Consider the following 26,471-nt stretch of genomic DNA (forward strand, 5'->3'; position numbering starts at 1 on the left):
TCCGTATGCTAGTGTGATATATTTCCAGTACACATCCAAAGAGACGCTACCTTTCTCCCTCTCTTCCTCTTGAACAATTTGTCTTTGGGGCTCCCCGGAATCTACTTTATCATTCTTCGGATCTTGACTTACTTGTTTCCCATCGAAACCGAGAGCATCTCTCACAGCACCATTTTCTTCGCCTAAAACTGATTTCTCTGAAACAGAATTGGCATCAACAGAACCAACTACTGCCAGAGCCTCCTGATGTGCGCCTATAAGCTCCATGAAATCAGTTCCAGAGTTGAGGATATCACTGTATTTTCCAGCTTGGCTGATTCTCCCATCTTTCATGACCTGAGGCATAAGAAAAATCGATTTTGGATGATTTCATATTCTCAGTAATACAATATTCATATAGATAACAGAGGATAAAGACAGTAAACTAATTACATACCAGTATAAGATCAGCAGCAGGTAAGAACTCAACTTGATGGGTTACATATATAACCGATTTGGAAGACAAAAGCCCCAGTAAGACTTCCTGAAAGAAGTGTGAGCATGAGAATCAATTTGATAGCCTGATTGTTTTACAGAAGGGGAGATCACAATCACACTAATGGCTAAAACAGAAGAACGTACCTTAAAGAGATGCGACCCTGTGTGTGCATCCACAGCACTAAAAGGATCATCAAACAGATAGATATCCGCATCTTGGTAGAGAGCGCGTGCAATCTGTATCCTTTGCTTTTGTCCACCACTCAAATTGATGCCGCGTTCTCCAATAACTGTCTGATCACCGAATGAAAGTATTTCCAGATCCTTACTCAAAGAACATGCTTCAAGCACCTTATCATATCGTTCTCTTTCCATAGGTTTACCAAACAAGATGTTGTCCTCAATTTTACCGCTCTGAATCCAAGGAGATTGTGCAACATACGCTTTTGTCCCACAAACCTTAAGACTTCCAGATATCTTGGGTACTTCTCCTAGTAAAGATGAAAGTAAGCTCGATTTCCCAGAGCCAACAGTACCACAAACTGCAACCTTCATCCCAGGAAAGATCTTGAAATTTATGTCTTTTAGAGTTGGGTTAGCGGATGAGACATCCCAAGATAAAGTGCTGTTGATCACTTCGACCGCCATGTCTGAACTTCCCTTGGGGAGCCTCTCTACAATGTCAGGCTGTAGATTGTCCAGACAAAGATAGGATGCAAGTCTATCAAGAGAGACTTTTGTCTGCACAAGCATGGAGATAGTGTCGGGAAGATTGTAGATAGGCTCTTGTAGAATCCTGAAGGTTGCAAGCGCGGAGAGTATCTTTCCTGACTCAAGGGGAATACCGAGAAGTATACAAGCACCAAAAGTGCAGACTGACACAATAGTAGGAGCCCCCCAGAAAACAAAGCTTATAACAGCCGAGTTATACACATACTTTTTCAGCCACCCTTCCTCAGATTTGCGAAGCTCAAAAATCTTGGACAGAAACTTCATTTCCCATCCCTGAAGTTTGAGAATCCTCATGTTTCTTAAGATCTCAGATGTTGATTTCATCCGGCTATCCTTAGCTTTCATTAACTTCTCCTGAAACCTCTCTTGCATTCTCCCGAATGGAAAATTCACAAGCATTACTAAAATGGTAGCAACTAAAGCCGCTATTGATGCTAGTCCAAGATTTCTATACAAGATCCACAGAGCCAGACCGACTTGTAACAAAACCATCCAGGGGTCATGCATGTACCAACTAAAATCACCAATCCTCTCAGCATCCACCGTCATGAAATTTATAATCTCCCCACTTGTGCTTCCTTGCTTTGACTGGCATGAAAGGGTCAGACCCTTATCATATATCATCGCGACCAAGGCTGATCTCATCCTAATGCCAACCTTCTGTAGCCTAAAGAACCAATGTCTCTGTGAAAGGCACTCCACAAACTTAGCAACAAAGAAAGTAATGACTAGCACATATCCTTCATGGTTGTACAGCCTACGTCCATTAAGGTATTGAACGAAAGTATCAATGAGTGCAGGCCCAACATATGACGCGACCGTGTAGATGAAAGCAAAGAATGCTGTCACTAGAATCTCCCACTGAGCCGAAAAAAACAACGCCTTTATAAGCTTGAACGTGGTAACGCCACTACTCTCTTCCCCATCTGATGCTTCAAGCATACTCCTAAACTTAGGAGCTAACCCAACCACGCTGTCGTTATCATGAAGCTGCGGAACATCTTCTAGATCAATGGTTTTCTTGTTTCCAACTTCTATTAATGGACTCATCCATGAGAAAGTCAAAAGACTGAGAATGCCAGCTCTCGAGTAAGGAGTAGCCTCACCACTCCCATTGGTTTTATTCAACACAACGCCACCACCACCAACAACAACACTAGAATCACCACCGTTCAATAGAGGTTCTTCCAAAACTCCAATTCTGTTGCTTCTATCTTTCTTGAAGAAAGCCACATAACCGAGAAACAAAGCAGCACTAAAAGCAAGAACATCGTACGCTAGAAGGTGACCAGATACAGTTTCATCTCTCTTGTACAGAACAAAGTCTACCACAAGAGAGTAACAAGAAACCACGAGATAGAAGCACAACCATAGCCTAAGTAAAAAGGGAGCCTTTTTATCCTCATAACCCCTACAGCGATGCAAACGAATCGACAAAACCCCCCAAGAAACCAATCCCAATAGAAACCCGAGGGAAGAAACTAGCTGGTCATTATCCGACCAACCACTATCGTACCAATAGAAACCACTCAACGACATCAACACGAGATTAAGCAGAGATAAGGCAAAACTAGAAAACAGAGCCGACTTAAACCCAAAACCCCTACTATCTTTTAAGCTCTCCGTAACAGCAGAATAACCATTATTATTGTTATTACCCCTAATTTTATCACGCACGAATGAGCAAAACAGGAGCAGCAACAAAACCGCGTGTAAGAAACCAGAAACCCATGTAAGGAAATGGGGTTTCAGAAGGAAAGACGTAGAATCGGGTGGCAAAATAGATTCCGAAAACGATGACAACATTGCTAACATACCGTTACCCGTTGTGGAACCGCGAAAGTCCATGTCTTTTTTTGCTCTTTCTTCTCTCTGTTTTTTCCAATGATTTGAGAAAAAGGTTGAGTTTTGTAATTTAATAATTTAGTATTGAGTTTTTCTCAAGGAGAGGAGACTACTTATAGAAAGGAGAGTGGAGTGATGATGTAGACAGTTATCCCTTGGAGAGCACGCTCACGAAGCCAAGAGGAAGAAGACGAAGGAGAAGGAGAAGGAGAAGAAAGATGACAACTCTCCTCTCTCAAAACCCCACCAGAGCACTTTGGAAACGTGAGGGTTCTTTTATTTTTCCATATTCACTCACGGGTCTTTTTTTATTAAATAATAATTTTAAAATGTTGGAAAAAAAAATCAGAAATTTGTTACTGTTTTTAAGCCAAAAAAAAGGGGATATTCGTTTTTTATATCTCTCTATTTTTTATTATTAGCTGATTTGATTTTGTTGCTCGTACATAGTAATTATGTTACATGTTTTTTTTTTGTACCATATTGATACGAATTTTTAAGAAGAAGGATTTGAAAGGAAAAAACAAAAGTTGGTACCTTACAAGTTAATAGAACTCTTGTTTTTTTCTTCGTATTTTTCTTCTTCTACACCTCTCCAAGTATTTTGACTTACTTTGCTTAGTTTTGTCCTCATATCTACTTTTGCAGCTGTTTACATTTAAAAATAAAGTAAATTTAAAAAGAAGAGAAAAAAAAGGATTTTTAAAAAATTTAAGTAAAAAAAAAAAAAAAAAACCTTTGCTGACAATTAAGTCTCGTAGCAAAGGATAGATAGAGCTCTCTCCCCTTTTTTTCCAAAGCAAAGTGCTTAGCTGACCTTTCAACTAGTATCCATCCATGTGTGTCTGATGATGTACGTTTTTTCCTTTAAATAAAGTTGTGTCATACTCATACTGTACTTTATGATTCATACGTTAATAATACTCGATAGGTTATATGGTATCATATTCATCGTATACAAACTAATTCGTATTTCGTGGAATATTCATCTACTCTTTTGACGTGTTAACTTGAAGTTGAAACCTTTAATCTATTATCACATTTCGCATGTAGACTCTTAAGATTTAATTGAAGATCTTCAAGTATAGAAACTATTGGACTGTGACATCAAAACATAATTTAAATCATCTTTTAATCATCTTTAAATGTGAAATTCGGCACACAACAAAAAAAGGTGAAACAGTTAACAAATGCATGTATATTTTTAACATAATTAATCACAAGGCATATCATAGCCCAACAACTAAATTATCATAATTTTTTTTTTTGGGGTTAAGATTTGTTTGAAAAGTTGTCTGTCTCATAGTGCACAAATTTCTTGGGAAGAAAATCAACAAGATTCCTAGAGGATTGGGCCGCAAGGAAGTGATAAGTCTCTGTTTTTGTCAGTCAATGCCTGTCCCAACAACATCACACTCATCTCATTATATTAATATTGTATAATACTTTTCATAACTATGATTTTTATAATATGGTCACCATTATTCAAAGATACCCACCAAGTCTTTAGGCTAATAATAATCATGTTTTTATTCCGTAAGCCGTTAGTTTACCACGGTATGGAGCCTTGTGCATGTATGTGGTCACAGCCACTGGACTATAAAAAAAAAGTCCAAGTCTACTTTTAAAATCTAAATCTTTTAAGAGTCTTTTGTCCAAACTTTTTTTACTTTTGCCAATTCAATTATGCCACTTTCATGGAAGTTTCATCAGCTAATTAAAAGTAGAGCGCAAACGTCTGATCACAAATAAAATAGAAACACGACAAAGGCAAGACGGTAAACAAACTTGTTTGGTCCCGTTTTTATGGATCTTTGGTTCTAACAGTTTCTTTTGGATCTGGAATCAGAACTCGCTGTGTACTCCGCCACAAGCTTTGAGAATAATGACGACCTGTCTTCAAGCAATCTCGCCGGTGAATCATGCTCTTTGATAAGACCTTCAATAAGGATACATTAACAGTTAAAACACTAGTCTTCTGATTATAAATTGTAAATAGAAGTGTATGATCAAAGTCAGGACCTTGGTCTAGGAGCAGGACCATATCGCTGTCTATAACAGAAGATATTCTGTGTGCGATTGTTATCACTGTACAATCCGAAAATTGTTGCCTCAGAGTCTCCTGGATCAGATTATCAGTAGCGGTATCGATAGAAGCAGTGGCCTCATCAAGAACCAATACTTTGCTTCTCTTGAGCAAGACTCTTCCCAGACATACCAGTTGTCTCTGACCAACACTCCAGTTCTGTCCATTCTCACTAACTGATATATAAAAAGATTCCATTCATTATAAGTGTTTAAGAGATTCAAGATGACTCTTCTCAACAATAGTTTTATTAGTACTAACCAGGGGAATCTAGCTTTAGTTCTTTCTTCCTTACTTCATCTCCAAGTTGACACTTGTCAAGTGTCTGAAAAAAACAAGAAAATCACGTGAGAACCTTCCTTTTGCTATCTGCAGAAACACTGAAAGAAACAAGAGCAAACGAACCTCCCAGATTTGGTCATCAGTGTATTCCTCAAGAGGATCCAAGTTATTACGAACCGTGCCTTCGAACATAGTTGGATCTTGAGGTATGATACTTAGTCTGGAACGCAGGTCATGCAGCCCAATGGTCAAGATGTTTACTCCATCTATCCTGATTTCTCCAGCTGCGGGTTCCACAATCCTAAAAAGGGTCTGAATTAGAGTGGATTTGCCACATCCTGTTCTTCCAACTATTCCAGTTTTTAGACTTCCTGGAAAAGTGCATGTCAGTCCATGTAGCACCATAGGCAAATGTGGCCCGTGTCGCACCTGCAGATTACAGATTGTAATCTCTCCACGAGAAGGCCACGATTTCTCAGGCCGAATTGATTCAATAACAAGAGGTGGTTCACTGGAGATATTTATGTATTGAAGCATTCTCTCCACAGATATCATTTTGTTTTCTAGATCGCAAAGCGTCCAGATTAAAGTGGACTGCAGTCTATTTAGATTGAGAGCATATGTAACCGCCAAACCTGCAAAGCCTACAAGAAGCAGAATACCAAGAAAAATGTAGAAGACTTTTAAGTTGTGAATCTGAACCAAAACAAAATCAATTATAAAGAGCGGTGACTTACTAGGATTAATGGCACCTTCAGGGGCAGAAACTAAGATAACAAGTGAACAAGCAAATGCGACAGTGGATAAGAGATCAAGGCGGAAACAGAGCCATTCCATTGCACCGTACGAATGGAACCGCAGCCGAGAAAAACAATCGCAAAGTCTCATGATTTCACCACGGAATCTTGGTTCTTGGTCAAAGCTCCTGATCGTTGTTATCCCTGAAAGTTTTTCAGAAAAATGATGTACCATAGGAGACCTGCTTATTCCAGCTAATCTTGCAAGTTCTCGAGCTGCGGATATGTAATATTGCTGTGTACAAGATTAAATCAATAAGTAAGAGTGAGAACCACAAAAACATTAGTATGTTTAATATTAACAAGTAAGAGGCTAAACGAAGATTACCCGATACCAGGCACATGCAGCAACGAAAGGGATGAAGATAATAAGAACCTGCCAAGCGACCTGTACCATCACTCCGATAATTCCCGAAATGTTGATAGATGCGATAGCAACATATGCAAATTGACCGGGTAATCTCAAATCTGCGACACTTTGGTTTGTAGAAGCCTAAACCAAAGATTTGAAAACAGAGTGATTAAGTGGGGGAAAATTACGTCATGCTTCTTCATTTGTGCCTTTTAATACAATGATTCGAAATTGTGGTTTACTTGAGTTTCCAGCTATTGGAGATAATCTTTCTTGGCGGGGTTGGCAGGACAAAAAGCCGATCAGGTGTCAGCTAGATAGGGCCCTAGTCAATAAGGAGTGGCATGACATGTTTACTAATTCTTTCACGGAATATTTACCGATGGTCGCGTTGGATCACAAACCGGTTTTAGCTTCTCTTAATGATAAAGTACGGCGCGACAAGAGTGTGTTTCGTTTTGACAGAAGGTGGTTGGACAAAGAGGGATTGCTCGAAGCTATCGCTTCGGGTTGGGAGTCTGCGGCAGGCTCATCAACGGGCAACGTGGTCGAGAAGATAATTACTTGTCGAACGACAATTTTGAGGTGGAGGAAGGAACAGAAACCCTATGGGCGGGAAACAATTGAAGAGTTAAAACTAAGATTGGCGGCGGCTCAAGAAAATGATGCAAGCACCGTTGAGGAGATTGCGGCTTTGTCTTGGAGCTTGAGGGAAGCATATCGGGATGAGGAGATTTATTGGTATCAGAAGAGCAGGAGCCAGTGGATGAAGCTCGGTGATCAAAACACTAGCTATTTTCATGCCCAGACAAAGCAGCGTCGGGCCAAAAATCGGATTATTGGCCTCCATGATGAGGATGATAATTGGTCGACTGAGGAGGCTACTATTCAAAATATTGCGGTATCTTATTTTGAGGGTTTATTTACATCTTCTGGTCCTTCAGGGTTTGACGAGGCTTTAGGTGAGGTTCGTTCATTGATTACTAGGGATATAAATGATTCCCTGACCCAAGAGGTTACTGAAAAAGAGGTCAAAGAAGTTTTATTCATGATGCATCCGGACAAGGCTCCGGCCCGGATGGACTGACTGCTTTGTTTTATCAAAAGGTGTGGGGGACTGTAAAAGCGGATTTGGTTCTTATGGTAAATTCCTTTTTACAGGATGGGGCTTTTGATAAGCGTTTGAATATGACAAACATATGTCTTATTCCTAAGGTGGATAAGCCAACGAGGATGACGGAATTGAGACCCATTAGTTTATGCAATGTTGGGTACAAGATTATTTCTAAGATTTTGTGTCAGAGGTTGCACATTTTTCTGCCTTCTCTGGTCTCGAAGACGCAGTCGGCCTTTGTAGAAGGACGATTGATCACTGATAACATTTTGATTGCTCAAGAGATGTTTCATGGGCTACGGACTAACCCTTCATGTAAAGGGAAGTTCATGGCTATCAAAACGGACATGAGTAAGGCGTATGATCGGGTGGAGTGGCCATTCATTGAACATCTGCTGTGAAAGTTTGGTTTTTGTGAGAAATGGATAACTTGGATTATGTGGTGTGTGTCGTCGGTTCAATATAAAGTCTTACTTAGTGGTCAACCGCATGGTTCCATTGTTCCCCGGAGGGGTCTTCGTCAAGGGGATCCATTGTCACCTTATCTTTTTATTCTCTGCACAGAGGTGCTTATTGCCAATTTTCGCAAGGCGGAGGAGGCTAAGCTTATTACACGAATCAGAGTGTCGACTGCATGTCCGGCAATCTCTCATTTGTTGTTTGCGGATGACAGGCTTTTTTATGTCGCGCTTCGAAGGATCAATGTGAGGTTATTTTAGGGATTCTTAAGCAATATGAGCGGGTTTCGGGACAACAGATTAATTTTTAGAAATCATCAATTCAATTTGGTCACACGGTAGATGTCACTCTCCGTGAGGAGCTTAAAGGGGTCCTGGGGATCACGAATCTGGGCGGCATGAGTTCATACTTAGGCATTCCAGAGAGTTTGGACGGGTCTAAAACGAAAATCTTCTCCTGATAGACTCCTAGCAAGGAATCTGCTCCCAAGAACACACTTGCAAGGTCTTGAAGATAAACAGACGGATTGATGATGATCAATGGATTGAAGATGCAGCGGAATGGAGAGATGAATGGCGATGAAGGTGAAATAGGTGGAATGCAGCGGATTTGAAGGGGAATTGAGATGTACTTCCAAAAGAGGTGAAAGTCTCTTAGACTACAGGCTTGGATATATCTTAGATATGACACACTAAGAAATAAACAAGTTGAGAAGATATTACACACTCCTCAGATCAAACAAGTAGAAAGAAGTTTTTGATTAAAATGTTTGATGATTTACAAATGAGAGATACATGGTGCTTAAATAGAAAAGAGGGAGGACGAGGAAGAGAAGGGAACTAAAACCCTAGACAGCCTTGCAAGAGCCTTAACAAGGTTGAGTCCATGCAAGATGTCTAGGAAATGACAAAACATTAAATGCAAAGTTTGAATGAGAAAGAGATAGAAAATGGGCGAAGGCTTTTATAATGGACCTTGGACCACGACTTGGGCTGGCAAAGGGGACTTGAAAATGTTACTTAGGCCCCATTAAAAACCTTATCAAGAAAACCCAATGGGACAAAACTTGACCAAGGGAAAAAGAGCACCAAAGCAACATTTTACCCTTTACCGAGCACCTTGAGCTGTGAGCAATGTCATAGTGGTTTGAGCCACATCTTCTTGGTTCTTGTTCAGCTCCTTGAGTAGTCCTTGGATGGCTTGGTTGAACCTCTTGGCTTTGGACCTTGTTAGCGGACCCACCGGAATGATCAATGCCTCCTCCGGTACAAGCTGCTCCTTTGATGCTTCCGCTGGTACAAGCTGCTCCTCCGGTGCTTCCTCTGGTCCAAGCTGCTCCTCCGGTGCTTCCTTTGGTTCAAGCTGCTCCTCAGGTTCGTGCTGTTTGGTTGAGCTGGCCATGGTTTCATCATCTCCTTTGTCCAAGACATATTACAAGCGCGGGTTGGTGGGTGGCCAGATCGGCTTTTGTCCAAAGGTGGGAAAGAGGTGATGATAAATTCGGTGGCCACATATGTTCCTACTTTTGTGATGTCATGCTTTCGGCTTCTGAAAAAAATCACGCGAAAGTTAACTAGTACGATTTCTAATTTTTGGTGGAGTGCATCGGGAGAATCGCAGGGGTTACATTGGGTGGCGTGGGATAGATTGTGTCTCAGCAAGCTAGACAGGGGACTGGGGTTTCGTTGTTTGGATGACTGTAATACGGCGTTGCTGGCCAAGCAACTATGGTGGTTGATTACAGTACTAGACTCTCTTTTTGCACGGGTTTTTAAAGGACATTATTATAGGCACTCAGATCCTTTGGATTCAATAAAGTCTTACTCACCATCTTATGGTTGGCGGAGTATGGTTTCTGCTCGCTCTCTGGTTCATAAAGGACTCATTAAACGGGTAGGATCCGGTGATTTGATTTCGGTTTGGAATGATCCATGGATTCCTGCTTAATCCCCGAGACCAGCATTAAGCACTGGGTCGATTTTAGATCCTATGCTTCTAGTAAAATCCTTCGTTGACAGGATCACCAATTCCTGGAACATGGCTCAGCTTACGGCCACTTTTGTAAAATCCTTTGTTGCCCTCATTTCGGCCTTACCTATTGGACGGTCGGATTCGCTAGACTTGTTGGGCTGGCATTTCACAAAGACGGGTAAATATACCGTCAAATCTGGGTACAATATTTTACAAAAACAAAAGATGCATGATTATGGTGGGAAAGTCATTGGTCCTCATCTTAAACAATTACAAGCTTTTGTTTGGAAAATTCGGTGTCCTCTTAAAGTTCGGCATTTTATGTGGCAAGTGATTACAGGTTGTGTGGCAGTCTCCACTAATATCCGAAGGCGTGGATTGGGTTGTGACACTCAATGTGCGCTATGTGGAGTCCAAGAGGAGACTATAAATCATATTCTATTTGAATGTCCGTCGGCACGTCAGGTGTGGGCCTTATCTTAGTTTCCGACACGACCAGGGGCTTTCCCTTCAGAGTCGGTTTATACGAATTTGGATTTCCTTTTCTGGCGTTTCTCGGAGTCACCTACCCCAGAGATTTATCCATGGATTTTATGGTATCTTTGGAGAGCCCGGAATGATAAATTTTTTAGTAACCTGGATCCACACCCAGAGGCGATTTTGCGGATAGCATAGGATGAGTCCAAAGCTTGGTTTTTAGCACAATTAGAGGATGTGGCTGAGCCCACACCTCCAGTCCCACAGATATCCCTTGGGGGTCGTAGTGGCTTTATGAGAGATAGGTATCAGACCAGTTTTTTATGTTATGTAGTTGGCTCTTGGAAAGCGACAGATCTATATGCAGGCCGTGGTTGGTTTTGCTCTCCTCCTATGGGGGGGGGTCCCACTATGGGAGCTTCCAATCTACGCCGTAGTCTTTCCCTGCTTCATGCATAGGTCGAAGCCCTGGTTTGGGCGATGCGTTGTATGATTGGGGCGGACAATCAGGATGTTGTTTTTCTTACAGACTGCTCTGACTTAGTGAAGATGGTGTCTTCACCTTCAGAGTGGCCAGCGTTCGCGACTTATTTGGAGGACATTCAGGAAGATAAAGAAGAAATCACATCCTTCTCGTTGATCTTCATTCCTCGTTCGCAGAATGGTAAAGCAGATAACCTGGCACGACGAGTTCGTTCTGAAGCGCATCTTATTACCTATGTAAATGATGTTCCGTCGCATTGGCTTAAAGCCAATCTTGTTTATTGTTGTAAAAAAAAAAGGGTTTGATTTTTGAAGAAAAACAAAAAAAAAAACAAACTTTGCGTTTCTCTCCGTGTAGGGTTTTGCGATTTGCAGAGTGAGAGAGTTCGTTGAGAGAGACTTGAGATTGAGAAAGGAGCTCAAAATCGATAAGATGCAGAGATCGATTTCATCGACGGCGAAGAGATATGTTCGCCGGAATCATCAACAGGGGAAAGGTAATCTTTGCTGGGGACGAAGAGATTTTGCTGGTGGGAGTGGTGATTATAGAGACAAATTGAGAAATGATAGGCTGAGTGATTTGAAGCTAGACGATGTTGTTGGGTTGTTCGGGGACATGGTCAAGTCTCGTCCACGCCCTTCCACTATTGATTTCAACAAATTTTTGACTGCAATTGCTAAGATGAAAAAGTTCGATCTTGTCATCTCCTTTGGGGAGCAGATGCAGAAGCTGGGGATTTCACACAGTCTCTATACATACAATATTTTCATCAACTGTTTCTGCCGTTCTTCTCAACTCCCTCTTGCTTTAGCTATTATTGGGAAGATGATGAAACTCGTTTATGAGCCTAATGTTGTCACGCTTTCTTCTCTTGTCAATGGTTTCTGTCGCAGTAAGAGGATTTCTGATGTCGTTGCTTTCGTTGATCAGATGGTGGCAATGGGATATCAACCCAATACCGTTACATTTAACACTCTGATTCATGGCCTTTTTCTTCACAACAGAGCTTCAGAAGATGTGGCTTTAGTTGACCGGATGGTTGCGAAAGGATGTTAGCCAGATCTACATACTTATGGTACGGTAGCTAATGGATTATGTAAGAGAGGTGACATTGATTTGGCTTTACATCTTCTCAAGAAGATGGATGAAGGGAAAATATAGGCTGATGTTGTAATTTACAGCACAGTTATTGATGGTCTCTGCAAATACAAACATGTGGATGATGCTCTCAACCTGTTCAACGAAATGGAAAGCAAAGGAATTAGAGTCAATGTTGTTACCTACAACTCCCTCATAAGTTGCCTTTGTCATTACGGAAGATTGAGTGATGCCTCTCAACTACTTAGAGATATGATTGCGAGGAAAATCAACCCTGATTTGTTCACTTTCAATGCATTGATAGATGTGTTTGCGAAAGAGGGGAAGCTTTTAGAGGCTAAAAAGTTGTACAAGGAGATGATCCAAAGGTCCATAGACCCTAATATTTTCACTTACAATTCATTGATCAATGGGTTTTGCATGCACGATCTCCTAGACAAGGCTAAGCATATGTTTGAATTCATGGTTAGCAAGGATTGCCTCCCAAATGTAGTGACATATACTACTCTCATAAAGGGGTTCTGTAAATCTAAGAGAGTAGAAGAAGGTATGCAACTCTTCCGCGAGATGTCTCAAAGGGGATTGGTTGGCGACACAGTCACTTACACCACTCTTATCCAAGGTTTTTTTCAGGCTGGCGACTGTGATTCTGGCCAAATGGTATTCAAACAGATGGTTTCTGATCGTGTGCCTGCCAGTATTATGACGTACAACATCTTATTAGATGGGCTTTGTAATAACGGGAAGCTAGAGACAGCATTGATCATATTCAAGGACATGCAAAAGAGTGAAATGGAACTTAATATTTTTATATATACTACTGTGATTGATGGGATGTGCAAGGCTGGCAGGGTGGGAGAAGCGTGGGGCTTATTTTGTAGCCTCAGCCTTAAAGGGTTGAAGCCTAATGTTGTAACCTACACAACAATGATCTCAGGATTATGTAGGAAAAGCTTAATGCAAGAAGCGGATGCCTTGTTCAGAAAAATGAAAGAAGATGGGATTCTCCCAAACTGTGCTACCTATAATACGCTGATTAGGGGGCACCTTAGAGATGGTGACAAAGCCGCATCAGCAGAACTTATCAAAGAAATGAGGAGTTGCGGGTTTGTTGGAGATGCTTCGACTTTTGGCTTGGTCACAAATATGTTACATGATGGGAGATTAGACAAAAGCTTCCTCGATATGCTTTCCTAAAACAGTTTCATCATCCTCCAGAGACAAGCAGTGAGGTGAATTGACGTGGTTGCTTCTATTTTATTGAGAAGTTGTTGTTATGTCTGTTTATTATAACATGATTCTGTTTGCTATGTTCCTGCTAGGTTACAGACGAGAGTTGATGCAAACACATATTTTCTCTTGTTGAGATAAGAATAGTCTTTAAAGACTCAGAAGCTCCTATCATGAAGATTTCAGACTTCAACTGATGTTATAGGTTTGATTGATTATTATGAAGCTCCTTCATAATACTCTTGTCTGGTTTCGATTTGATGGTGTAGTGGAAGCAGAACTAATAACTAATTTTGTTTAGCTAAACTTGTACGGTCATACTTGAGTTAGTTCTAACTAGTATTGCATGTTGTTCTTGTTCTGTACTGCATATTTAGGAAAGCAAAAAAAGAACAGGCAAAAAATCAAGGCTCGCAAAAAGAACAATATTTACATCTCCCACAACACAAACAAAGGTTGGAAAAATTTACTATTTTTTTTTCTATAAAAAAAAATCAAACAAAAAGTTATTAGACTACTCCTTTGATTAATCCATATACAATGACAAGTGCGACAACGAGTGAGTGATGGACACGTGGTTTCACTTCCAAAGTTAACACATCTTCTCCCAATGTAATCCCATTTGATGATTGTTTTGGTTTTACCTACAAAAACATATGTAAACTGTATGGTTAAGTGCTTAACTATATAAACGCTTTCAAATTCAACTTTTAAATTCAAAATTTTGATAAATTTTACGTACCTGTGCAATGATATCTCCGTTGATGTCTATGATCTGGAAAGCAAATTTGGGGTCAAATCTTAAAATCCAAAAGACTTCATTGGTATCATCTCGTACTTCCCAATCTCCATCTCTTATCGAAGACCTTTTGATTCTGCTGAAGGTTTCACTTCCTCAGTGCTTGTAAAGCTTTCACATTCTCTATACACATACCAACTCCCAAAAAGCCATAATTTCTGCAAATATATTTTTAAACAAGCAAAATACAATTATTCGTACTTGCAAAAAATAGTGGTTAACAGTCGATTCTTAGTATCCATAAATACAATTATTTAAACATATTCATAACCTTGTTATGCATCTGAACCCTACAAAGATGAAGCTTATACCTAAGCCACTTTTGAACATCAACGGGCTTTTACCAAAAAATGCAGCTCCTATAAATGAGCCGAAACCACCAAAAAATAAAAAAACAAACAGGGTGAGAGGGTCTCTCATCAAGGAATACTTGGTGAAGCCACGCAGGATGACTAGCCGCTACATAGGATTGCAGTAAAATTACTGATCTGGTAAAGTGAGAGTGTAATTAATTAATTCCTCATCAGAAAGTCACATTACAACAAAGATAGTGTGACTAATCTCTCTTTTTTTTTTTGCATAAACAGTAAACTTTTGTTTTTTTTTGTACAAATTACATTATTGTATTATTTATATAACTAAGCTTTGCTTTGGTGTTTGATTTCCCTCGGGCTTTTATGGATGGATCTTTGATCCTAACAGCTTCTTTTGAATCTTGAATCCGAACTTGCAGTGTACTCTGCCACAAGCTTTGAGAATGACGATGACCTGTCTTCTAGCAATCTCCCCGGTGAGTCGTGTTCTTCTATAAGCCCTGCACTTACATAGATTAACCATTCTTAGATCTTCTGATAGAAGTAACGTAAATAAAAAAGTGTATGTTGACCAGTTCAATTACCTTGGTCTAGGAGCAGGACCATATCGCTGTCTATAACAGAAGATATTCTGTGTGCGATTGTTATCACTGTACAGTCCGAGAAATGTTGTCTCAGTGTCTCTTGGATCAATTTATCAGTAGCTGTATCTACAGAAGCAGTGGCTTCATCAAGAACCAATACTTTGCTTCTCTTGAGCAAGACTCGTCCCAGACACACCAGTTGTCTCTGACCAACACTCCAGTTCTGTCCATTCTCACTTACTGAAATACAAAACAACGCTTAGGCTTCATTCATTCATTCACTAGATTAAGTAGACATGTTAAAGAGATTCAACATGACTCATTTTAGATGTAGTTTTTTTACTAACCAGTGGAATCTAGCTTTAGTTCTTTCTTCCTTATTTCATCCCCAAGTTGACACTTGTCGAGTGCCTGAAATGAGAGCAACAAAATTGTATGAAAAGATTACTCTTGCTATCTGCAAAAACACAGAATAAAGAGAGCCAACGAACCTCCCATATCTGGTCATCAGCGTATTCCTCAAGAGGATCCAAGTTACTACGAACCGTGCCTTCGAACATAGTTGGATCTTGAGGTATGATACTTAGTCTGGAACGCAGGTCATGCAGCCCAATGGTCAAGATGTTTATTCCGTCAATCCTGATTTCTCCGGCAGTAGGTTCCACAATCCTAAAAAGGGTTTGAATTAGAGTGGATTTGCCACATCCTGTTCTTCCAACGATTCCTGTTTTCAGGCCTCCTGGAAAAGTGCATGTCAAACCACGCAGCACCATAGGCAAATGTGGCCCGTATCGCACCTGCAGATTACAGATAGTAATCTCTCCACGAGAAGGCCACGTTTTCTCAGGCCGAGCTGATTCAATAACAAGAGGTGGTTCACTGGAGATATTTGTGTATTGAAGCATTCTCTCCACAGATATCATTTTGTTTTCCAGATCGCAAAGCGTCCAGATTAAAGTGGACTGCAGGCTATTTAGATTGAGAGCATATGTAACCGCCAATCCTGCAAAGCCTTTTAAGAAGCAGAATGACGAGGAAGATTTTTAGTTGTGAATCTGAGCCAAAACAAAACAAAAAACACTGATTAAAGGGTGGTGACTTACTTGGATTAATGACTCCTTCGGGGATAGAAACTAAAATAATAAGCGAAAGCGCAAATGCAACAGTGGATAAGAGATCAAGACGGAAGCAGAGCCACTCCATAGCAGAAATGGCATGGAACCTCAGCCGAGAATAACTGTCGTTGAGTCTCATGATGTCGGCGCGGAATCTTGGTTCTTGATCAAAGCTTCTGATAGTTGTTATCCCTGAAAGTGTTTCAGAAAAATGCTGCACCAAAGGCGATCTGCTTATTCCAGCTAATCTTGCGAGTTCCCGAGCCGCAGATATGTAATATTGCTGCATACATATGTTAACTCAATATTAAGACTTAGGTGTGAGAACCTCAAGAACGTTAAGTATAAGTTGTATCAATGATCAAATTAAGTCTCCTTGATTATCTTATCATGATTCCAAAAGTTATACAAGCCAAAGTATCAAGCTAAGCTTTATAATGGAAGTGCGGTTGTGTTATGAAGAATACCCGATACCAGGTGCATGCAGCAATGACAGGGAAGAAGACAATAAGGACCTGCCAAGCAACCTGTCCCATCACTCCAATAATCCCCAAAATGTTTACAACAGTGATAGCAAGATTTGAAAATTGACTTGGCAATCTCAAATCCACGGCACTTTGGTCTGTAGAAGCCTAAATCAGGATGGAAACAACAGTGATCAGCAAAGGAGTTTGCAGGATAAGTTTTTGGTGTCGTCACTACACATCGAGTAAGCAAAGATTGTTCTTACTCTATTCAAAATTCGGCCGATTGGTGTAGCATCAAAGAATGACATGGAGGCTCGAAAAATACAACGATGCATTTGATTGAAAAGTTCAGTAGCCATCTTGAAACCAGTCATCGCAGCCAGCATTGCTCTGACAAGTATGCAGAAGGAGCTTGCAGTGGCTAGAACTACATAGACTATAATCAATGTAGAGCCACTCACTGGAGCTTTCACATCCTTTGAAACTGGAGTTACCCAAGCCATCCAATAGTTGCTCCCGATGTTTAAAATCTGAAAGAGAATCTGTACAACCAATATAATAGGCACAAGTGCTCCACCATACGCCAGTGCCATATACTTTTTGTATACAGTGAACCCAACTTGGCCTTTCTCCCTCTCTTCTTCTTGAACTAGTTGTCCTTTTGGGTTAAGCGGCAAATCTTCCTCTTGTTTTTCTTCTTCGTTGGAAACTTTGTTATCTTTGCTTATCGTTAACTGTGCTGAAGCAGATCCCTTTTCATATGAACCAACTGCTGCTAAGGCATCAGTGTGAGCTCCAACAAGTTCCATGAAATCGGTTCCTGACTCAAGAATTTCATTGTACTTTCCCGCTTGTGTGATCTTCCCATTTTTCATGACCTATCAAAACGATTATTTGATATATCATAAATTTGTGATTAGCTAGATGATTTGGAAAGATGGTAGAGCGAACAAGTCCAAACCAGTATAAGATCAGCTTCAGGCAAGAATTCAAGTTGATGAGTGACGTATATGACTGTCTTGTTTCTCAGAAGGCCCCGCAAGACTTCCTGTTACAGTAAACGATGAGCGTGAGCGATCATATCAAAATACATAGAAGAAGGCTAGAAGCCAGCACAGGGTAGAAGGTAAGAGTATATGTACTTCAAGTCAAAATTATCAGAAAGAAAAGAAAATGATTGTTACCTTGAAGAGATGTGATCCAGTATGAGCGTCTACTGCACTAAAAGGGTCATCAAATAGATATATATCTGCGTCTTGGTAAAGAGCACGTGCAATCTGTACCCGCTGCTTCTGCCCACCGCTTAGATTGATACCTCTTTCCCCAATAACCGTCTGATCACGGAACGGAAGTACCCCCAAGTCCTTATTCAAAGAACACGCTTCAAGCACCCTTTCGTACCATTCTCTTTGCATTGGCTTACCAAACAGAATGTTCTCTTCGACCTTGCCGCTCTGGATCCAAGGCGACTGTGCAATGTATGCCTTTCTTCCACAAACCTTAAGATTTCCAGATATTTTGGGAACTTCACCTAGTATGGATGAGAGTAAGCTTGATTTCCCCGAACCAACAGTACCACAAATAGCAATGTTCATCCCATGAGAAATTTTGAAACTTATGTCTCTCAGCGTCGGGATGGTAGAAGAGTCATCCCAAGAGAAAGCACCATTGCTAACTTCTACAGCCATTTTTGAACTTCCACTAGGAATTCTCTCCACACCATCTTGCTGCAAATCATCAAGACAAAGAAAAGATGCAATCCTATCAAGAGATACCTTTGTCTGAACAATCATGGAGATTGTATCAGGAAGTTTGTATATCGGATTTTGCAGAATTCGAAAAGTTGCAAGAGCAGCTATTATCTTTCCCGATTCAAGAGGAATCTTCAGAAGCATACAAGCGCCAAAAGCTGTTGCGGAAACAAAAGAAGGTGCAGCCCATAGAACAGAACTGATAGCTGCCGAGTTATACACAAACTTCTTAAGCCACCCTGCTTCAATGCGTCTAAGCTCAAGAATCTTATGAAGGAACTTCATTTCCCATCCCTGAAGTTTAAGAATCCTCATGTTCAGTAAGACCTCCGATGTTTTCTTCATCCTGCTATCTTTAGATTCCATTAAATTCCCCTGAAACTTCTCTTCCAACTTTGCCAATGGAATATTTCCCAGCATAACCAAAAAAGTTGCAGCAAAAGCTGCAATGGATCCTAGCCCAAGGCTTCTGTATAAGATCAGTAAGGCTAAACTGATTTGTAAGACAAGTATCCATGGATCATGCATATACCAACTAAAAGCACTGATTCTCTCAGCATCTACTGTCATGAGATTTATGATCTCACCACTACTATGTCCTTGCATTGAATAACAGGGCAGGGTCAAGCCCTTTTCGTAGATCATCGAAACCAGGACAGATCTCATTCCAATCCCAGCTTTCTGCAACCTGAAGAACCAATTCCTCCGCGCTTGGCATTCTACGAGCTTAGCAACAAAAAAAGTTGTCACTAAAACAAACCCTTCGTTTGTATATTGTCTTCGACCGTTCAGGTACTGAACGAAAGTATCCATGAGATACGGTGCAACGTAGCAAGAGACTGTGTAGAGAAAAGCAAACAGAGTTGACAAGAGAATATCTCGCCATACTGAAAAGAAGAGTGCCTTGATTAGCTTAAACGTGGTGATTCTTCTTTCACCATCGTCCCATTCAAGCTTACTCCTAAGTATCCCAAATAGTTTCTCAGCTCTGTCACTATTGGCAACTTGAGGAACATCCTCGCTGTCTATAATTTTCTCGTTTCCTAAGACAATCAAAGGACTCATCCAAGAGAAACTTACATGGCTTAGAAACCCAGCGTTCGAAAAAGGTGTAACAACCTCATCATCTTCGGCCTTATCCAACTGCACAGGATTAGCCGCTCTAGATTCACCTTCATTCAAGAAGGGTTCTTCGAGTAAGTTGATCCTTTCACCTTCTCCTTGCTTCTGCAAACATGAATAGCAGAGAAACAACCCCATGCTAACGGCCACTACATCAGACAGTAAAAGGTGAACTGACACCAGCTCTTGCTTCTTGTATAGAGAAATGTTTACCAAAAGACGGTAGCAAGAAAACATAACATAGAAAACCCACCAGACTCTAAGCAAAAAAGGAAACTTTTTATCATGAGAATTGGTGGATAAACTACGAAGGTAGAAAGAGATGGCACCCCAAGAAAGAACTGTAAATAGATGATCTAAAAGAATCATCAGTTCACTGCGATCCCAACCATTTGTATGCAGGTGGAAGCAACTTACCAGCAACAAGACTGAATTCAAGGCAGAAAAAGACTCACAACATATAACGACCAGTTTCTTGTATGTTAAAGACATATCCTTAAACCTCTCATTCGTGAAACCATCACTACTGTCACAAGCCACCCTTTTCTTGTATACACAGGAACCAAACATAACAAACAACAAGAGCAGATTCAAGAAAATGGAGAACATTGGAAAGTAATTGGAGTCGAGAAGGAAAAAATCGATAGTAATGTCCATTGCATAACTCTGTTTCATTAGGCAATGGAAACGAGAATAATTGTTCGAGTCTGTCACGATGGATAGTATATATATAGAAAAACTCGTCAATAAATATATTATTTGGAAGACAAATTCATCAGTGGGAATAAATTATAATTCCTTGACGTCTCAACAACGTCCACCACATCAATACGCAGAAACTCATAGTAAATTTTCTGAACAGATGAAATTTCCCGGAAACTAGCCCAGAACAAGCCAAGAAGACCAAGACCTCTGCTCTGTATTCGCTTTACCGTTTTTTTCTACAACAATTTCCAACAGAAGCAGATAACACTTACAGACAAATAGGTAGAGTTTAAATTGATTGTAGCAAGCAATCCAGGATCCTGAGTGGCCTTGTTGTCATTTCCTAGAAAGCTGTAGTAATCAAAACAAAACTCAAGACAAATGATGAATCTTCGTTTTATTTCCACCAACAGGTTTGATCACATAATTCATGGTTTAACCAAATAAACACTTACAAACTAAACATATATCTTTAAAGTAGTCTCTGCTAATCAGAAACCAACCACAGGAAACTCCACTAAACAGAGCCTAGAGTTTCCGAGTTTTACATTAAAATCCCATCTTAATCAGTCAATCTTATAGAGAGAGACAAATGATCTGATTATGGAAACAGCATCGCATATCATAAGTTCTCCAGCTTCAATAACAGAAGAAGCCGAGAGAGAACAATGAAAAAGCCATTAACAACAACAATAAAAAGCAAAGAACTTTTTTTCTCAGATTACATAATCCGACCACTCGGATATATGCGATGTCTGGTCCATAATCAAACCAGGAATCTTATCATGCGTTTTCGGATTATCTTTACCACCAAGCAACCTCGCCGGATTTCCAACAGCGGTCGTACGTGGCGGCACATCCTTCAACACAACAGATCCAGCACCAATCTTAGCTCCTTCTCCAATAGTAATATTCCCCAAAATACAAGTCCCAGCTCCAATCAAAACCCCATCACCAATCTTAGGATGCCTATCACCACACTGTTTCCCCGTTCCTCCAAGCGTGACGTTGTGAAGAATCGAAACATTGTTCCCAACAACCGCCGTCTCTCCGATCACGATGGCCGTAGCGTGGTCAAGCAAAACCCCAGTACCGATTTTAGCACCAGGGTGAAAATCAACGGCGAAGGCTTCAGAGACTCTGTTCTGAATCAACAAAGCTAAGATTTTGCGGTCTTGGGTCCAAAGCTCATGAGCAATACGATGAGCTTGACAAGCTAGGAAGCCTTTAAAGTGGAGGAAACAATGAACGTAGCTAATACAAGCTGGGTCTCTTTCTTTCACAGCCAACAGATCTTGCTTCACAGATTCAACAATCTCGGGGCTCTCGTTAAGAACACTTGAGAACAAATCGAAAAGCGTGTTGCTTGGGAGATTCAAATTGCTGAGTTTAACGGATAAGGTATTGGCCAACGCAGCTTCCAATGATCGCTGAGAGACGATTGAAGCGTGGTAATAGCCGGAGACGATTGGTTCTCTCTCGATGTCAGATTTAGCTTCGTCGCGAATCTTGGCCCAAACGTCGTCGATCTCAGCGTCTCGGTCGAGGTCTTCGAGCAAAGGACGGGTGTGGAGGGTTCTGGTTTGGGTTCCATTGAAGGAGGAAGCAGAAGATGAGCGGAAGTAATTCATGTAACGAACATCGTCGTTGGTGGGATTTGAGGTATCGCGACGAGAGATCTGGGGTTTACCAGTACGGCAGGTGTCGATGCACGCAGCCATTGGAGGAGGAGGAGGACGACGAGGAGGAGTTTGTGGTCGTTGTTTGAAGGTGGAGGAAACAAAAGAAGGGAGAAGGAAAGAGGAGGAAGAGTGACGATGATGATGATGAAGGTTGATGTGTGGTGAAGATGAACGGAGCATATATAGGGACATTGAGAAGTGGCGGCGACTTGTGACCGGCAACATTGTTTTTTTNAAAAAAAAAAAAAAAAAAAAAAAAAAAAAAAAAAAAAAAACGAAGCCAAAATGGAAAGGATGTAAACAAATTTATATATTTTGGTGTTTTCTTCTTTTTCTCTGTCTCTCTCTCTTCCCTTCAGTTTTGTTTCCTTTTAAAAATTTTCAAAATGCTTTATTTATAATTTCTTTGTTTTTATAGTACCATTTTGTATTAAAATGTGTTTACTGTGAACACTGTCCAATGGGAGTGGAGAGGCTCCGTGGCATGGCAAAATATATTTATGATTACAATATTTTACGAGAAATTTGTTTTTTTTCCAGTCATTAATTTAATAGTTTAATTTATTATTATTTTTCACAAAACTGTATTATAAAATAAAATGAATAAATAAAAATATGTGTAATTTAGTTTTAAAATGTTGTGTAATTTTAAAAAAAAAATGGTATGGCAATTTTTTTTTAATATATTTTATTTTCCCTCGTGCAAATAGAATAAGAATCAAATTTGAAGGACATAATACATATAAATACATGTCGACCAATCGTAATAAAGTAGCACCTTGTTTGGTTGAAAGAGTAATAATACCACATGTTCATTTTGATTTGTGGTCAGAGTTTTTTTGGTGTGTGTATATAATAGTATAGTATAGTATATTTTGATTCTAAGGGAGTGAAGCTCATCAGCTCACACTGCTCACTCATCACATGGAGAAAGGGTATATTTCTATCCGTACTATTTGTAAAGTGTATATTTCTACCTGAACAAAAGAGAAGTGTATTATCCAACCGGAACGCCAATAAAATTCAAAATTACTACCCAAACTTTGAATCGTTATCGATAATACTACATTGACACAAAAACTGTTAGTCAACCGTTAAATATGAGTGATTCATATGACACATAAGCAATGATGTGGCAAGAGTTTTTGGAATCAAACTCAAAACGACGTCGTTTTGATTTGGGGGAAAATTTTCAATTAGGATTTTTTTTTTTTTGATTTCACGATTCATTTCTCTCTTTCTCTTTCTCTTTCTCTGCGAAGGCGAAAATGGAGAACGAGGATTGAAGTTAATTGCGAGGGATAAGTGTAGAAGAAACAAGGCGTGAATCGTGGGAGTTGTTAGCATTACCCACAATCGTTTCCACATAAGCGAAAATGAGGTATTTTTAGTTCGTAAATCACAAACATTGCTTCGATTTTTGGTATTAAATCTTGTGTTTTGTCTTGTTTTTGTTTAATAGTTACATAATGTAGATATTTGGAGACAATAATTTGAAGTTTTATCTTTAAAGAGTCGTATTTGTTTACTGCACACTAAGTGTTTGATTAAATGCTTGAGTGTTTGAAACTTTGTATAATTTTTTTTTGTTGACAGCAATCCGGATCATGTGACATTCCTTGTGTATTTTGGAGGGTATTGGGTGAAGAATCATGTAGGAGATGTTGCTTATCTCAATGGTAAAGATATAGCTATAGAATGTAAACCAGAAGAGTTTTTCATCAAGTTGTCGGCGGAGTTGGGGGAGGGATTATATGGCCAAAACATGTGGTATAAGTACCCTTTTGAAGAGCATAATGAAAGAAAGAGATTGAGGTCTGCGGATTTGAGTTTTAAGAGGATGTGTGATGCGGGCAGATGGACTGGAGTGATGAATGTTTTTTTGGTGAACTCAACAGAGCATCCTAATGATATCGAGTCATCTGAGCCATGTGAAGAAGAGATCCGGGTTGAAAGAAATGTGGCTTCTTTTGTTGATGAGGATGAGGATTTCGATTATCATAACACACCTCCTAACTCTGATGGTGAAGAAGAAGAGGAGCATTTGGTTAGATACAAACGAGGTAGTGGTCAGCTAGAGATAGAACAAGTATTTGATAGTCTAGAGGAGTTCAGAGAAGCTTTAGTAGCTTATGCATTAAAAGAGGGTTGTAACATAAAGATAAGTAGATGGGGGAAAGACAAGTCAGCGGCTGTGTGTGGGACTAAAGAGCCTTGTCCATGGTATATCTACTGTTCTTATGAGGAGTGCGTTGGCAAGTGGAAAGTGAAAACTTTTGAAGATCAGCACAGTTGCACAAATGATAACTATTGTAAGATATTGAAAGCACCTGTGATTTGCAAGATGTTTTTGGATGATATCAGAACTGATCCTGATTATGGACCAAAATGGATGCAACAAGAGATTGAGAAGAACTACAATCTGATAGTAAGCATAGACAAATGTAAAAATGCTAAGAAAAAAGCTGTAGAGATCATCGACCGTGAGCACAAGGAGCAATTTTCTAGGCTGAAAGATTACCGCTTAGCACTTCTTCAGTAAGTTCTTCTTCCATTACTGAAATTTTAAATTTAACAAGTGTTTTCCAATCTGTTAACTAGGTTTTCATTTTGATATTTTGCTAGATCTAACCCTGAGTCAACAGTAGTGCTAGACACAGTGCTTGATGATGATGGATCAGAGATCTTCCATAGATTCTATGTGTGTTTTGCTGCCATTCGAAAGATGTGGTCTATGTGGTGTCGTCCTATCTTTGGAGTGGATGGTTGTTTTATGAAATGCACACTAAAGGGACAATTATTGGCTGCTGTGGGGAGGGATGCTAACAATGGAATGTATCCCATGGCTTGGGCCGTTGTTGATATAGAAAATGAAGACAATTGGGTATGGTTCCTAGAAAAGTTGAAGGTTGATTTCAATCTACAGGAGGGTCAAGGGTTTACTATCATATCTGATAGGCAAAAGGTATATCTCCAACCCGTACTAGGCTTTAGAACATGTAAAATGACATGTATGGTTTAACTAATATATCTTTGTTTTGCTTTTACAGGGTTTATTGAATGCAGTGGAAAGAGAGTTACCTTATGTTGAACATAGAATGTGTGCTAGACACATCTATGGGAACCTAAAGAAGATATTTCCCCATCAAGGTGACATGAAAAAGCTCTTTTGGCAAGTAGCGGAAAGTTATACCACGAAAGAGTATGAAGCAAATTTGGAATTGGTAAAGAGCTATGATATGCGTGTTTATGAAGCCATGATGGAGAAGAACCCAAAGAATTGCAGCCTTGCTTTTTTCACGCCAACATCCTCCTGCGTAGATGTTCATAACAACATCTCTGAATCTTTCAACAATGCAATAGATCCTGCAAGGTATATGCCAATGGTAGAGATGTTGGAGACGATAAGGAGAAGAACCATGGTGCGTATTGATATGAGGAAGACAAAAGCTGACAAGGATCTAAGCAGAGTACCTCCTAGAATAAAAGAAATGATAGCGTTGGAGCAGAAAAGGCTTAAGTTCTGCAAGGTTATCCCTGGATCAGACGGTAGAAATGAAGTCCGTGAGTCAGGTACATCTTACTCTGTGAACATTACAATGAAGACATGTGCCTGCAGGAGATGGGAAATGAGTGGAGTTCCATGTAGGCATGCATTACGCATCATCGCAGAAAAGAAGCTAAATCATGAAGATTACATCTCTAGTTGGCTTCTCAATGGAAGGCAACAACAAATTTATAGGGACTCAATTCGGCCAGTAAATGGTATGTGTTTCTGGGATAACTCCGGTTCTGTGATATTGCCACCTCCAAATCTGGTTGAAGAACTTGAAAACAGAAAAGGAAGAAAGCCAAAGCCAAAAAGGAAGAAAGGGAAGAATGAGTCTCCAAAAAAGAAAAAGGCTAGTAGAGAGAGGAGAATCATGCATTGTCGTCGTTGCAGTTTAACTGGACACAATGCAGCTAAATGTCCAAATATGGAAGTGGAAAGGTCTATGCCACCTAAGAAGAAGAAGAAGACTAAACCATCGGCAGATGGAGGAGGACCAAGTCAACCAACACAAGACACATTTTCAAGTCAACCAACACAAGACACATTTGAAGTATGAAGCGGTTTAGGACTATTTCTTTTTCTCTTTTTGATGTCATGGTCTGTTTTTGGGGACATGTAACAACACAATGTCTTTTGATTTCATGGTCTGTTTTGTGACATGTACCACAACCAAATGTCTCGGTCTATTTTGGATTCTATCACAGTTGGATTGGGTTTTTGAGCAATGTCATATGTCTTGTTCTTTTTCCATTACCTTTCATACAAACAAACAGTCTTACAAGCCATATTTTTCTCTAAACATCCAAACTAGTTACTCTCATACAACCACTTTTTAACTCACATATTCAATACATACACATGAAAAACAAAACCATAACCATAACAAAGCCAACAATGTTCTTCAAGCTTCTTAGTTGCATTTTCATCTCTTCGACCTCCTTCTCAACCACACCCAAATGCACACGAGTCTCCATG

At 40.0% G+C, this 26,471-nt stretch overlaps 7 protein-coding genes across 7 annotated transcripts in view; 3 read left to right on the forward strand and 4 right to left on the reverse strand.

Moving 5' to 3' along the window:
- LOC104765083 (ABC transporter C family member 3-like) overlaps nt 1-3,289 on the reverse strand; it is a 6,599-nt gene extending 3,310 nt beyond the window's left edge. The window contains exons 1-3 of the mRNA XM_010488750.2: nt 622-3,289; nt 437-523; nt 171-336 (exon numbers count right to left, since the gene is read on the reverse strand). Coding sequence (XP_010487052.1) covers nt 171-336; nt 437-523; nt 622-3,057 — 2,689 coding nt within the window. The 5' untranslated portion in view covers nt 3,058-3,289. The remainder of the gene's footprint in view (nt 1-170; nt 337-436; nt 524-621) is intronic.
- On the reverse strand, nt 4,734-7,009 carry LOC104765085 (ABC transporter C family member 6-like). Its single transcript, XM_010488752.2, has 6 exons — nt 6,548-7,009; nt 6,160-6,454; nt 5,546-6,066; nt 5,402-5,465; nt 5,077-5,316; nt 4,734-4,993 (listed from the first exon to the last, which is right to left on the reverse strand). The coding sequence occupies exons 1-6, from the start codon at nt 6,614-6,616 to the stop codon at nt 4,875-4,877; spliced, it is 1,308 nt and encodes a 435-aa protein (XP_010487054.1). The 5' UTR covers nt 6,617-7,009; the 3' UTR covers nt 4,734-4,874.
- Nucleotides 11,073-12,132, forward strand: LOC109130786 (pentatricopeptide repeat-containing protein At1g63400-like). The gene is made up of 2 exons (XM_019240820.1): nt 11,073-11,351; nt 11,434-12,132. The coding sequence occupies exons 1-2, from the start codon at nt 11,073-11,075 to the stop codon at nt 12,130-12,132; spliced, it is 978 nt and encodes a 325-aa protein (XP_019096365.1).
- LOC104767480 (pentatricopeptide repeat-containing protein At1g63130, mitochondrial-like) lies at nt 12,318-13,393 on the forward strand. The gene is made up of 2 exons (XM_019241023.1): nt 12,318-12,939; nt 13,018-13,393. The coding sequence occupies exons 1-2, from the start codon at nt 12,322-12,324 to the stop codon at nt 13,369-13,371; spliced, it is 972 nt and encodes a 323-aa protein (XP_019096568.1). The 5' UTR covers nt 12,318-12,321; the 3' UTR covers nt 13,372-13,393.
- On the reverse strand, nt 14,693-20,314 carry LOC104765086 (ABC transporter C family member 7). Its single transcript, XM_010488754.2, has 9 exons — nt 17,868-20,314; nt 17,645-17,731; nt 16,947-17,561; nt 16,684-16,848; nt 16,205-16,499; nt 15,593-16,113; nt 15,449-15,512; nt 15,102-15,341; nt 14,693-15,017 (listed from the first exon to the last, which is right to left on the reverse strand). Exons 1-9 carry the CDS (start codon nt 20,229-20,231, stop codon nt 14,899-14,901), a joined length of 4,470 nt encoding a protein of 1,489 aa, XP_010487056.1. The 5' UTR covers nt 20,232-20,314; the 3' UTR covers nt 14,693-14,898.
- On the reverse strand, nt 20,641-22,171 carry LOC104765087 (serine acetyltransferase 3, mitochondrial). The gene has a single exon (XM_010488755.1). It carries the CDS (start codon nt 22,166-22,168, stop codon nt 20,978-20,980), a length of 1,191 nt encoding a protein of 396 aa, XP_010487057.1. The 5' UTR covers nt 22,169-22,171; the 3' UTR covers nt 20,641-20,977.
- On the forward strand, nt 23,315-26,204 carry LOC104767481. The gene is made up of 4 exons (XM_010491499.1): nt 23,315-23,324; nt 23,540-24,481; nt 24,569-24,908; nt 24,994-26,204. The coding sequence occupies exons 1-4, from the start codon at nt 23,320-23,322 to the stop codon at nt 26,050-26,052; spliced, it is 2,346 nt and encodes a 781-aa protein (XP_010489801.1). The 5' UTR covers nt 23,315-23,319; the 3' UTR covers nt 26,053-26,204.

This window comes from Camelina sativa, chromosome 19 (genome assembly GCF_000633955.1).
Source record: "Camelina sativa cultivar DH55 chromosome 19, Cs, whole genome shotgun sequence".
Classification (NCBI taxonomy): domain Eukaryota; kingdom Viridiplantae; phylum Streptophyta; class Magnoliopsida; order Brassicales; family Brassicaceae; genus Camelina; species Camelina sativa.

What these genes read in the sequence shown, in the direction of transcription:
- LOC104765085 (XM_010488752.2), bottom strand. Translation starts at nt 6,616, where the DNA reads ATGGTACAGGTCGCTTGGCAGGTTCTTATTATCTTCATCCCTTTCGTT. An exon ending in CTGCATGTGCCTGGTATCGG is followed by an intron (nt 6,455 to 6,547) that starts GTAATCTTCGTT and finishes TCTTGTACACAG; the next exon opens with CAATATTACATATCCGCAGC. An exon ending in TGAAGGTGCCATTAATCCTA is followed by an intron (nt 6,067 to 6,159) that starts GTAAGTCACCGC and finishes TGCTTCTTGTAG; the next exon opens with GCTTTGCAGGTTTGGCGGTT.
- LOC109130786 (XM_019240820.1), top strand. Translation starts at nt 11,073, where the DNA reads ATGCGTTGTATGATTGGGGCGGACAATCAGGATGTTGTTTTTCTTACA. An exon ending in ATTGGCTTAAAGCCAATCTT is followed by an intron (nt 11,352 to 11,433) that starts GTTTATTGTTGT and finishes CTCTCCGTGTAG; the next exon opens with GGTTTTGCGATTTGCAGAGT.
- LOC104767480 (XM_019241023.1), top strand. Translation starts at nt 12,322, where the DNA reads ATGGAAAGCAAAGGAATTAGAGTCAATGTTGTTACCTACAACTCCCTC. An exon ending in AGCTAGAGACAGCATTGATC is followed by an intron (nt 12,940 to 13,017) that starts ATATTCAAGGAC and finishes GGGATGTGCAAG; the next exon opens with GCTGGCAGGGTGGGAGAAGC.
- LOC104765086 (XM_010488754.2), bottom strand. Translation starts at nt 20,231, where the DNA reads ATGAAACAGAGTTATGCAATGGACATTACTATCGATTTTTTCCTTCTC. An exon ending in CGAAGGAGTCATTAATCCAA is followed by an intron (nt 16,114 to 16,204) that starts GTAAGTCACCAC and finishes GCTTCTTAAAAG; the next exon opens with GCTTTGCAGGATTGGCGGTT. An exon ending in GGTCCTGCTCCTAGACCAAG is followed by an intron (nt 15,018 to 15,101) that starts GTAATTGAACTG and finishes ATGTAAGTGCAG; the next exon opens with GGCTTATAGAAGAACACGAC.
- LOC104765087 (XM_010488755.1), bottom strand. Translation starts at nt 22,168, where the DNA reads ATGTTGCCGGTCACAAGTCGCCGCCACTTCTCAATGTCCCTATATATG.
- LOC104767481 (XM_010491499.1), top strand. An exon ending in TACCGCTTAGCACTTCTTCA is followed by an intron (nt 24,482 to 24,568) that starts GTAAGTTCTTCT and finishes ATATTTTGCTAG; the next exon opens with ATCTAACCCTGAGTCAACAG. An exon ending in TCATATCTGATAGGCAAAAG is followed by an intron (nt 24,909 to 24,993) that starts GTATATCTCCAA and finishes TTGCTTTTACAG; the next exon opens with GGTTTATTGAATGCAGTGGA.